We start from the raw sequence: 13,636 nt of genomic DNA, 5'->3' as shown, positions 1-13,636 counted from the left end.
CTGGTTAATATCAATCGCTGGATTAAATCGTCTTCATCAAAATTTAACTAATAGCAGTGATTCTGAAATAGATTCAATATGTACTAATAGGTTAAATCAGGAAAAATTAGAAAATTTTTTTGGAACTGTAAGAATTCAAAATGGAAATTGCATAAATCCTACATGTATTCAGTTTAAAAGAACTTTTAAAAAACTTTTTTGTCTTGATTATTTTGAGCACTCTGAAGGTGCTAACTGTATTCAAGATTTAGATGATGTCTTACTCACTCTTGAAAAAACTCCTATAAGTGAAATTAAAGTACTTTTCCCTGAAAAAAATCCTATTCAAATTCCATTACCTATTGCAAACATTAATAATTACAAACAAATTAATATACCTGAACAGAATGCTTTGACATATATTTGTGGTTACTTAATTGGGCAATGTTTAAAAGTTCATCAATGTACAACTTGTTTAAGTTTTGCACAAGCAACTACTTCGTTATCCAGTGAAACATTTTATTCCCATTTTAAATCATATGAAGCAAATCCTTCTTTATTATTTGGTAATTTAATGATGCCCGATTCTACTTTTTATCAGTATATTTTTCAAATTAATCAAGTTTTTGATAGACATTTCATTTCATTAGCTCCTCAGCCCAACGTGGGTAAGACTCTTAAAGATTTAATTTTAAATACAATTTTTTTCTATCATCCGTGTGATAATTTTCCTAAAGACTTCTTAATTAACTTATTCTTAAGATTTCGAATATATAACTCATTAAATAGAACCAACAAGAAATCTCAAGCATTACGTACTGGTAAAATGAACAGAAAAGTTCAAATTCTTTCAAATTTATAAATACTGAATTTAAAAAAAAAAAACCAGCTGTTGATATTAATTCATTTTTGTTTATGCCTATAATGATTCATAACCAACGAATGTGTAACAAATTAATAGTAATTTCAGTATTATTAGCCAAATACATTTCACTAAAATTGTTCTTTTTAGGACTAACCTCTGGTCATGTAACAAATAATAAAATTGAATAGTCTTTTATTATATTGATTCAGAAAGCGAATACTTTACTTAACCAGTTCTTTTTAGGACTAACCTCTGGTCATGTAACAAATAATAAAATTGAATAGTCTTTTATTATATTGATTCAGAAAGCGAATACTTTACTTAACCAGTTCTTTTTAGGACTTAAACAGTTCTTTTTAGGACTTAAACAGTTCTTTTTAGGACTAACCTCTGGTCATGTAACAAATAATAAAATTGAATAGTCTTTTATTATATTGATTCAGAAAGCGAATACTTTACTTAAACAGTTCTTTTTAGGACTAACAACTGTGATCATATGAAAAATAATAAAATCGATGTATTCTTTTATTACAGCGAGCCATTTAGTATTGTTATAATAAAATGTATGTATTCTTTTAATGTAATATATTATTTTTCATTGAATAAATTAAATATATTCTTACGAAATTTCCAATGTGTTTGTTCTTTAAGCCTAGTATTTTATTCCAAATCCAATTACCTATTATTACACTAGTCATTAATTTAAGTATTGTAATATTTTTTCATTAGAGTAAATTTTAAATCTTAATACATAAACATAAATCTTGGTAAAATTAATAAACAATATTGTCGTATTCGTATTGTACAAAAACTACAAAATGGTACAAATGATATTGTGATATTGATATGATATATTTAATTGATAACGTATGCCACGCCCATCTGGAGACCGTGTTCAAGGTCACAACTGCCTGATTCGGCCAACGCACGGAGTTTCGTACCCCTGCTATTATAATGGTTATTGGTTATCACTTTATCAGTCAAATGATTCTTGGTAGCCGGTAATTTGCTATCAGGCCGGTGACTGTAGTAGTAATCGTAGTATTAGTATTTAGTATACTAGTGTCGTGGTGTCGTCTGTCAGTGACACATAGATATTTGATTTGATAGTTTGATGCGCTATTGGGTACTCGATGGAAACTTACTGAACAAGTACTTCGAGTACTCGTCTGTCAAAACATGTTATCCTGGCTCAGGAAGTCAGGAATCGTGAATGAGTGAGGAGTGAGTTCGCCTAGAACAGGCCTATAAGGCGGGTTGCGCAGGTACCTTTTACCCATTGGCAGGGGCGTCATTTCACATTTTTTCATGGGATGCAAAACCAATATTGAAAATCTAAAGTACCTAATACCAGTCATATCGCATGGTCGAGTCATCCCATGAATTTTTTTCAACACACTTTTTGTGTAAACGTAGATAATTTTATAGAAATTATAGTATAAAACCAGGGCCATATTTATGCAAGGACAAATGGGACATTTGCACTGGGCCCACTCATAAGAGGGGCCCACCGACTTCAGCCATATAAAATTAATTATATACCATTTTATCACAATATTTTGAGAAAACACAATTTTACTTGGATGTTTTGGTGGGTTATACAGTATGTAAAAAGTATAATGGGGATTTCTTGAAAACGACGGTTTTAGTCAGCATTGACGATAACAAAATTTCATTGTCGTTATTATCGTCGTAATATTATATAATAATAATATAATAATTAAATAATATATTACTAAATACTAATAATCGTAATATAATAATACTATTGACGTTGTTTTGCGTAGTTGCGTGGTGCATTCAGTCTTGCGATTTACGTCAATCATATATTTTATTGTATATTTATTAGTCATTTGTGAATTATTTTTAATAATTTAAAATATCAAAATAATATTAAGTGGTTTAATGAAGAGAAAATTAAAATATAAACGAGATCAAGAAACAAAAAAATTACACGGTAGTTTGGATAAATTTACATTTAGAACTAATTTATCTACTAGCGCACAATCGCCAGGTAATACATTTTTAATAACAATATGAAATAATACTCTTCTATGATCCAACTACTCATATACTAATTAGATACTTACAGCATTAGTTTAAAAATATATTATGCGTACATTTTTATTTTAGCATTGAAGAAAATAAAGATGGACAATGTGGGGCCCAAAAATGTAAATTGTACAAGGCCCACGAATTGGTAAATCAGGCCTTATATAAAACAAATAACAATAATTTTGTTTATGGGATGCATTTGTACACCCTTGCATCTCACAAATGACGCCACTGCCCATTAGGCACGTGCCCAGGGCCCCTAGCTCCTACCAGATCTCCAATTGATAATCGATATTCCAATAATAGATCCGATATTAATCGATAATAGACCGCCCCTATTCACTCATCAACGCCCAGATCGAACCGTTGGGTCTAGAGACTTGACATTTTGTACAGAGGTTCCTTAAACAATGTAAGAGCGCACTAAGAAAGGATTTTTGAAATCGGTAATAACAAATGTTTACGTGTAATTTGTATATCTAAATATCTATATTCATATAATAATAACAATAGCAGTCGGCCGATAACGGGAAATAGGTACAAAATATAAATAATTAATAATAAGTTCTATTTAAAAAAAAATATTGGTATAAATAATAATATATAATATTATAATATAGGTAGATAGTAATCTACAGTTAAAAAGTTATAAATAAAATTACAATATAATATAATTAGTATACCTACGTCATTTTAAAGTAATCTATTGGCTTTGAATGAAAATACTCATAATATACATTCAACAATTACTTATTTAAATTGTCGATAATAGTGATTAACATTTAACAATGATTAGCAATAATATCATGCTTATCTGTCACCAGATTTTTACTTTTTACCTCGCATATAGGTACAAGTAATTTCACTCGCCCAAACTGACTATTATTTTTTTCGCAGCAAACGAATTGCGTCCCAAGATCCCTTTTTCATACGAATTATGAATAATATTTAACAACTATACTAATTACGTCCAATATAAATACATTATTTTCCTTCCCATTTAATACAGACTTAGGACTGTCAATAGCAACATAAAATATTATATTGCTAAAGGTAGGTTAAAAATATTGTTTTTATCGTTTCGTAATTATTATGTACATCAAAAATATTGTTTTCGTCGTTAAATATAAAAATAATAATTAAAAAAAAAATTCCAAAAAATATAAGTTAGGTTATAAGGTTATAGTTTTCACATGTTATTGTAATATTATTTGTGGCTCGGTAAAAATTTGAACGATACAGTTTTAACATAATCAAAACGTGTAATTTCGTTAAAGTCGTATTTCATCATTTGATTTCTTAAAAATTCTTGTTTTTCACATATTTCACGTCTTATTTTCTTCCTTTGACTACAGCTACGAATTTTTATGTAAGTGTCTTTTTGTACGTTTTTAAGTACATACATCAATAAATTTATAGATATTTGGATGAGCAGAATAAAACATACCGTTTAATTTTGAATGGAAAGCTTCACAGCTATTTGTTGTCCTTGTAATTGATCCCGAATACATTGCCCATAAAGAAGGAGGAAAGTCACAATCGGGGGTTAAATATGTGTTTAAAATATAATCTGTAAATGTTTCTACTTTTTTATTCTGTGGTAAAATTGATACTATATCATCGGTAAAACAGTTTTCTACATCTTCAGGTTTCAAAAAAGGGAGACCAAAAAATATTTTTAGGTAATTGCTTATTTCTGAATTTAGATTATATTCATTACTCAAACCTAGAGCTTGAATTTTTCTCCACCAACTCTGGCCTAAATGGAATCGGCATCCTTTTAATTCGACAGATGGCCAAACAAATAATGCGGCCGAGTGAATTGCTTTTTCGAAATCAACAAATAACATTTTCGGTAAAAAATTAATATTATTTTTTATACATTCTGAATTTAGATGAAAAAATGCTTTCTTGTAAGTTTCTACATTTTTATCAATTAATAAAAAAAAAACTAATGGTATGTAATTTCCATTTGATAAACCGTGAATGGTGAATAATTGTGTAAATAACTTAGGACAACTTTTAAAAGTTCCATCAACAAATATTGTGTCAACTTGACCTAAGAACTTCAAATTAGTTATTGTTGAAAAAACTAGTATATTATTTTCATGGTCGTTAACTAATAGAAACTTTTCATCTTGGTTACTTTTAATGTTTTCTTCTTTCAATGAATTATGTAAATCTAATATATTATTTGGCAGCTTGGGAATTACAGATGCTCGGGCGTGATGCATATTTTTGCGAATTAAAGTTAAATCATAACTGGTCAATGTCGATACGTCATTTGACAATTCCCTATGAATGAGTTTTGAGGGCTTATCATATAGATCGTCTATTGCCTTTCGTTTTAAATTATTGCTTAATTTTTGTCTGTTTAATATTTCTACAGAATCGTTTTCATGGTTATGATCAGTAGGACGTTTCAACATTTCATTTTTATCGTTTAATTTAGCATATGACTTACATGTTTTTTTGACACACTTCCAACGTTGTATATCATTTTTCAATAGTTTATGAAAACAAAATTTAAAATCGTTATCGTTTGAATCCTTTATAGAAATCAATGTTTTATTTTTTTCACTTATCATAACGTCACTTACAATTAAACTCATATTTTTAAATAAAATAGAACAGCGCACAATTGTCAACGAAACGGAATCGAAAGACATACTAACCGATTTTTTTTCAGAAATACTCATATAGTCGTATCGATTATTGATTGAGATTATCAAAGGTATATTCTGATATCAGATAATCGAGACACAATTAGAACAGACGTATCGAAAACCCGGGACGCAATTCGTATAGTCGTATCGAAAACCCGGGACGCAATTAGTATGTCACAAATCGCAATTTTTATATCGGGGACGCAATTCGTATGCAGCCATTTTTTTGGTTAAAATTATTACCTTCGCCCAAACAACCAACGCTCTTTGTACGGGCAACGCCGTGACTGGCAGGAGTGCAGGACAGCTAGTTACCGATAAGGCGATAAATACACTTATTTTGAGAAAAATCAAAGAATAATCGCTAATAGTAATAATTAGGGCCTGAAGTTGTATACATTTGTATGTTTTTTTCAAACAGTCCAAAAAGAAGCTAGATAAGTTACAAGTTTGAATATTATACTTAGTCAATAGACCTGAAATAAAAAGTTTTATTTTGCATATTTTTATATATTTTGCCATTTTTCGACACGTATAGCATATATTTCTGTATTTTAAGATTTTTCTTTGTATATATTGACGGTTTTTTAATACATAATAATATGTAATATTTGTATTAGATTAATTTAAATAACTTGTTTATACTTTATAATTATATTTACAGTCAATACAATTTGCTATTAGAATGTATTTATTTTCATTTAGCCAAATACCGAATTTATATAAAAAAAAAAAAGAAATATTTTCGTTATTGCTTTTTCAGATTAAAATAATTATAATATATACAACATCACCACTAAAAATGTGTCATTAGATAAAATAATTTTTTGTAAAGATATTAAAAATAATTAAACCAAAGATTTTTTTATCATATTTTTTAGTTTTAAGGACATATTATTTCTACAAAATAAGGGCATAAATGCATACTTTATAGTGTATATTTTTAAGGTTTTTAGAGCATATAAATCCACGCCCTATAGTATTAATAATAGTAATAATGAAAAAATAAAAATCATTTATAGTTAAATTAATCTAGATTTTTTTCTTATTTATCACCACGCCATTTACCTGTTTTAATAAAATATCTCTCTGTCCAAGTCGTAGCCGCAGTGACGGATTAAGAGTTAAAGACGCCGGGGGAAAAATAAATTTTCCAAATAAAAAGTTATTGGTACTAAAATTTTGACACCTTTCTTAACTTATGAAAATTATGACGCCGAGGGCAGTTGCTCCCTTTTTCCCCTGTTAAACACGGCTCGTAAGGGCCCAAAGGCCTCAAAAAAGTTAAAGACAGCCCTGGTGCCGCGTAAAACTCAAAATTTGAATATTCAATTTACAAATAAGGCATTTTGTTACTTTAACCCAATATTTAACCAGAATTCGAATTGAATAAAATATTAATTGTTGTTTAACACTTTCTATGACGCCTGCCAATCACAAATATAATATAACATATAATATACTATTATACGAGTTACATGTGTTGCTGGGTGCTTGCGCCCGACTACTGACTAGTACCTATTATTATGCTATGTGAATAAAAATTAACAGTTCTACTATATAGTATTCAAAGTAAAATTTAAAAAAAATGATAACGATAAAGAATATTAAAAATTATTGTTTTTTGTTTAAAATGTTTTATTTTGATTTGAAATTATATGAAAAAAATATTTTCAAAAAAATTTATCTTAAGTGGGTGTCAGACTGTCAGCAAACAGTAGTTTGTTTTCTCTCTCTAGCCTATGCTCAGCATAGATAAAACGCTTTTACGCAGAATCATTTTTTTATGTTTTTGAGTAATCTTAGAGTAAAATTACCCATTACAAAAACGATAGAATAACATTTTTGAGGGTATGACATATTGATTTATCTAAGTATTGTCTCACAACAATTTAAATATCATTTAAATTTACATATTTTTTTATTTTAAAAGTCGAATACAAAATCAAATAACAATAAAATATAAAACCTATAGGTATGTCATTCTCTTTATAATTTTTGTAATAGCCAATAAGTAATTTCACTCTGAGGTTACTCAAAAGTCATAAAAAACGATGTTAGGTAAAAGCATTTTATCTATATTGTGCGTGGGTCTGAGAGAGAAAACAAATAGGTAATTACGTTGACATCATTTTCATACAGATTTCGATAATTAATGTGCACTGTTTGCTCACACTAAATAGCTTAATTTATATAAGTATGATGTATATGTATAGGTGATAATATAAATGTAGAACATTTGTTTTAAATTTTTTTTATTTTGTATGTACGATGTCCTATTATAAAAATTCAGTGTAAGCAATTTAATATTATTTTTAATACAATATTGTGCTGATATAATAGTGTAATTCTCATTAATTTACTAAATAATTAAAAAATATAGGTATCTACCATGAATTTTATTTTAGTAAAATCTATTAACTATAAATGTTTTTAATAATTATACTTATAATACAATACTGGCATCAATAAGAGTAATAAGACAATAAAACCAACAAAGGAATTCAATTATAACATTACTTATTACATATTATCATAATGTATTAAATTTAATTATCTTTTGGTATATTAACCAATGATAATCTATAAATATTATGATAAGATAATATATTTTTGGTGGCCAATGATGAATTTTATTTTAAATTTTTATAATATTAAGTAAAAAAAAACCTAAAACTTATTTTATGGCCCCCTTAATATATTTGAAAACGATGTATATAATAATATGACTTCTGTAAATGTAAAATTGCAGTGTAGAGTAAGTGCATAAAACTTAGTCCTCTTAGTCTATATCTACGACCATTAATGAGTGCTGTCTTCCTGAAGGTGATCTTGTATTATTTTTCAAATTAACTCCCAGCTCATCAAAAATTATTTTTTGTTGTACTTGGTCTGAAAATATAATAAATTAATAACACAATAATGCTATTCCATTCAAATAATTTCAAAAACATCTAAAACTAGTTTAATAATTAATATTATACTAATCGGATACTAAGTTTGAAATAGTATTAATGTTTCTTTACAAAATATTTAAGCTATTAAAATATAAATTTCTCATTTTGTTTCTTAAAAAACATTGTGATTGGTGTTGGTATAACTCAATCATATAATTATAAACTATAAAAAATACACGAGTGTTATAACTTATAACAACAGATACACGATAATACCTAATGTTTAACCAAGTGTCTGAAACACCTTATACTATTCAATTTATTACATTTTTAATTTTATAGTTGACTTTATAATTTGGTAAATGATAGATTATACAAGTAGCTAAGTATAAAAAGCTACTTAATGATGAATGAAAAAATATTATAAAATAATTAAAAAGTTGCATACCTTTAAACAAATTAAATTTATTTTTGAAAAAGTCTATATGGAACGGCATAATTTCTAAAGAGAAATAATAAAAATATTATCCTGATTGATGCGTAGTAGAAGTAAATAAAATTATAATAATAAAAAACTTTTATCTAATGTTTTCAGTGGATATACATTATAATATATTTTTGTATAAAGAAACAAGTAAAATTAATTGAATCAGCTTTGTAATTAGTATAGTAAGTTAAAGTCTGTAGAGTTCTTAATTTGTTTCTGTTTCAAGAGAATACCTATACAAGTTTATAAAACAGTTTATGATTTTCTTATTCTTGTAGATTATATTAGATATACTCATAGGAGTGCGCATGGGGGAGGCAGGGGAGGCAGCTGGCTCCCCTGCGAGATTTTCCGCTTCCCAAAGATCTTATATTTATTCATTAATACCAACAGGCCCGAATTGGGCTGGCGAGCTACCGCGATAAGCGTGTCGGGCCGCAAGATTATTATGATACATGGGCCGCTTGCCTAGCTAAATTAACTGGGCCGGTAAAATTATTGTGCTCGGTAAGTTTCTGGGTCCCAATCCGGCCCTGTGCACAAGGAACCGTCATCCCTTCTTTTTATATCAATAAATTCACGAAAATCCAAATATTTAATACCTAACGCCACTAAAAATCACTTTTTTGAAAAAAAAAGTCGTTTGCAAGTATTTGTGATGAAGGATTTATTTTTGAACTCCGAAATTTTACAAGCGTTGTTAAATATGTAGCCAAAACATTTTACGCGTGGAAAAACACTAAATAATCAATAAATGTTTTTTATTATTACGGCTCCTGTCACTTTTTTTTTATGTTTTTCAGTTTTTCACTTAAAAAACTAAATATACGTGTTTTTCAGAGGGAAGGGTATTCGCAATCACTCTAAAAACGTTGAAACGTGCACAACTATACCAATAATACCTACCAATTTTTGATAATATTTAAATAATTATATGTTCAAATATTCAATATTGGTATACTGGTACCTATGCTATTTGATATTTGAAAATAGTAAATATTAAAATCCACAATAAATTAGTGTGACATCACATACGTTAGCAATCCTTATTAAAATTTCATTTTAGATCCAAACAGAATAAAATACACATTTAAAATGTATGAAGAAGTAATCGAAATGTTCAAAACATTAGACCCTACCGCTAAACGAAGTAAATGGAACTTTAATAAAACATATTACTTATAAGTTGTTCAAATTATGTTTTCTTATTTATTAATTTTTTTTATTATTTATTCTTAATTATTTCTTATTATATCTTCTTGATTGTTAAAGATATTATTATTAAAAAGGACTTATTGAAAACTCTTGGTAATTTTATTTTTAACCCAACTCTTAACCGTATAGATTATTATTATTATTCCCGCGTATTTGGAGGAGGGGGCGCTAATCCCCCAAGTACCCCCCATTTCTGCCAATGATATTTATAACTTAGAATTTTTTTTAAAAAATAAATTTCATATTATTATTGCAATAAGTACACAGCTAAAATCAAAAAGTTCGTAAATTAAATATCTTACTCATATTTTTCATTCTCAATACGTAAAAGTTATAGCTTTCACGTCTTAATAAATACGCTGTGAACATAAATATATAAAATTGATGAGTATTTTTTATTTAAAATTTTGAAGGAAGGTTTGAAAATAGTAGTAGTAAATTTTAGTTTTTAGGTGCTTTGTGATTTAAGCAGTTTTTCAAAAATTGTTTTAATTCTCCTTTTTGAAAATAAAAGTCATTGTAGATGGTTATAGTACAGTGTTAATAGATGTTTATAAAATTAAAATATTAATAAGAAACAAGTCAAATCAAAGAATATTTTCCAAGGCTTATTTATAATTGATTATATTGCGTGATTTTGCCTGTCTCCTGTATTGAATATTATAACTTTATTTATATAATAAATGCTAGAAATTCGGCAGAATTTCAGGGTAAAGATTACTCATATAGTCATATAGTTACATAGAGTAAAGTTAAGTTGAGTTTTATTTGAAGATAATCTTATGTTGTATATAGATAGTAGGCTGGGCGCACGCATACCAATGTACTGTAAAAAATAACTGCCATGACCCGCTTCATTAGTTGCGGCCACTTCTTTTGTAATGCTTTGGTTTGCGCGCGTCCATAAATGTAGATTAGCATACTTACGTGATTTTAAACTTTTCACTCGATCTATGCTCATCATGTTCTCTAAAAATTTGTAATAAATAATTTAAATAATTTAATAAAAATGCACAAAATATTATAAACAAGTAAACAAATATTTTATGTCAAATTAAGCATTAATAAACCTTAATAAAAACAAAGTAAATAATCTACATTGAAATAGGAGAAACCGCTAAATCCCTTATCTATTTAGTAGCTTTTGATTATACGTCTATACCTCATCGTTAAGTGAGTAAGCTTACTTAACATATTAAGTTAGAATCTAATGATAAATATTAGTATACGAAAAATTAAGTGGAAACTTTATGACTGACCAGCTATGTATATTTTATAGTATATTTAAACTTATATAACAACTGCATATTTTTTTTAGTTATAAAGTAATTTCAATTAAGTTTTATCGATAATATTATCATATATTATTCCTACATAATTTTTTATGTAATAGTGCCATCAATCAGGATCTTTTATCATCGATGAAAGTTTGTTATTTGGTTTGTTTTGACAGTTGTATTATGCCGAGTCGAAGGGATTTTAAATTCATGACCGCTAGTACCATAACCATGATAGTCTAATGACTTAAAGTGTTTAACATTAGGTATTTTGTTTAGTTAGCCAATTATTGCTCAGTTCTGGAGTTATATGTGGAGACCGGTCATGTCAATATATGTCAATGTTGGAAGTTTTTTCGCAATGCTCTCAGTTTTTCTTAAAAAAAGTGGTCTTGAGAGTAGGTACCTTCACTAATTACAATTTTTTTGCCAATAGAGTTTCAATAAGCCTAATTTCCAATTTGGTTAATTGATAGTAATCAATGACAATCAATCATCACCTTTGTTATTGCGTACGAGTCGTGTGGAAGAGTTATTAACCGGTTCTGATGGCATAGATACAGTTGTAAAGGTTCTCACAAGACCCGTGATAAAATAGTGTCGGTTATTATTATAATTTATAAATTATAAGAGTATAAGACAAAGTATCAATATTTTTAACCGTTTAGTTAAAAGAATTTTAGAAATTCTAGAATACAATACTTTTTCTATATACCTACTACTGAAAAATACGTCTGCGCTGGCTATATGTATTTTTCAGTCTTCATGAACTTGGGTAATGCCGAGTTATTACCATCAGGTTTGAAATTTTTACAATGGTTTAGTGTGTACTGTGTGTTTTACTTGGTAATCGGAAACAAAAGCCCCGTATCAACTAAATACATAATTCGTTATTTTATTATGATTTACATAATTAAATATAATCATTACATTTATCTATGTAAAATTTCTTTAACATATTTAAAAGTATAACTTATTGCAATCTGCATTTAACATTGTCGATAATTGTCATTTGTCATTTGTACCTACATAATTAAAAAAACGTTTAAGGGTAAAAATTTAAAATAATTAAAAAATATAAATTAATTGTCATTTGTATATAATTTAAACGATCTATTTAACATTTTTTTAATTATATAATATAAATGACAAATTAAAATTATTTTAAATTTTCACCTTTAAATGTTTTTTAAATTATGTAGGTACAAATGACAAATGGTAAATGACAATTATTGACAATGTTAAATGCAGATTGCAGCTATACTTATAAATATGTTAAAAAAGTGTTACATAGATAAATGTAATGATTATATTTAATTATGTAAATAATAATAAAATAACAAATAATGTATTTAGCTTGTAAGGGAATTTTTTCCTATGATGGGGATTTTTTTTCCTAGATTTGTTTTACTTTGTGTCATATATAATATACCATAATATATGGTTCGTTTTTTATAACATTTATAGATATTGATAATAACGTTTTTTATCTTAAAATTTAAAAATTATTTTTCATTAGGTACATAACTTGATGTTTTGACTTAATTTTGATAAATTCTAGTTAGGTATCTTAAATAATACATACTTCGAAATGAATTTTTATCCCCCTTCAACTTCGAGTTATCGCTAGTCATCAATTTTATAATATTAACAAATCGTTCCTATCACCTGATTTCCCAGTGCAATATTTGAAATTAGTAATTTATAATATTATATTCTGTGACTAATCATGTAAGATGTTCCAATTGTTTTGGTTTAATTTAAATTTATTTAGCCATTAAATAAATGCTTTTAGTAAATTCTTTATAACTTATAAGCTTTATTCTTTTATACATTATTTGTATGTGTTGAAATCCGGTCGGAGGGCGAGTCACTGCTGTTGATTCATATTATAAGATATACTGTGGTGATAAATAGCATATACAACTATACAAGTATGGTAAAATTAAATTATATTTATAAATAATAATAATTATTATTATTTATTTTTATTCATAACTGATTCTGTAAAAAAATACTTTTAAGAATTATTGTAATTAATATACAATTCAAATTTAAAAATATCCCAAATTAAATAGTTTATAATATGCATATTTTGTAATCAATACGAATTGCTGGTTTTGGTGACGAAAATAAGCAAATATTAATAAACAAGGTTTATGTATTAGTATCAAGTATTTAAAATTCTAATATAG

The 13,636-nt window shown here is 27.1% G+C and overlaps 1 protein-coding gene across 1 annotated transcript; it reads right to left on the bottom strand.

Moving 5' to 3' along the window:
- Positions 1-1,145: 1,145 nt before the first annotated feature.
- Positions 1,146-5,328, bottom strand: LOC132923133 (uncharacterized). The gene is made up of 3 exons (XM_060986970.1): positions 4,782-5,328; positions 4,347-4,724; positions 1,146-1,234 (listed from the first exon to the last, which is right to left on the bottom strand). The coding sequence occupies exons 1-3, from the start codon at positions 5,326-5,328 to the stop codon at positions 1,146-1,148; spliced, it is 1,014 nt and encodes a 337-aa protein (XP_060842953.1).
- Positions 5,329-13,636: the final 8,308 nt, after the last annotated feature.

This window comes from Rhopalosiphum padi, chromosome 2 (assembly GCF_020882245.1).
Source record: "Rhopalosiphum padi isolate XX-2018 chromosome 2, ASM2088224v1, whole genome shotgun sequence".
Lineage (NCBI taxonomy): Eukaryota > Metazoa > Arthropoda > Insecta > Hemiptera > Aphididae > Rhopalosiphum > Rhopalosiphum padi.
Note: the sequence above shows the minus strand (reverse complement) of the source record. Positions and strands in the feature narration are given on the sequence as shown.

Excerpts from the sequence above, each read along its gene's own strand:
- LOC132923133 (XM_060986970.1), bottom strand. The coding sequence starts at position 5,328 with ATGTTGAAACGTCCTACTGATCATAACCATGAAAACGATTCTGTAGAA. Across the intron at positions 4,725-4,781 it reads TTTTCATCTAAATTCAGAAT|CAATTCACTCGGCCGCATTA; the intron begins GTATAAAAAATA and ends ATTTCGAAAAAG. Across the intron at positions 1,235-4,346 it reads TTTCCATTCAAAATTAAACG|AGGTTAGTCCTAAAAAGAAC; the intron begins GTATGTTTTATT and ends TTACATGACCAG.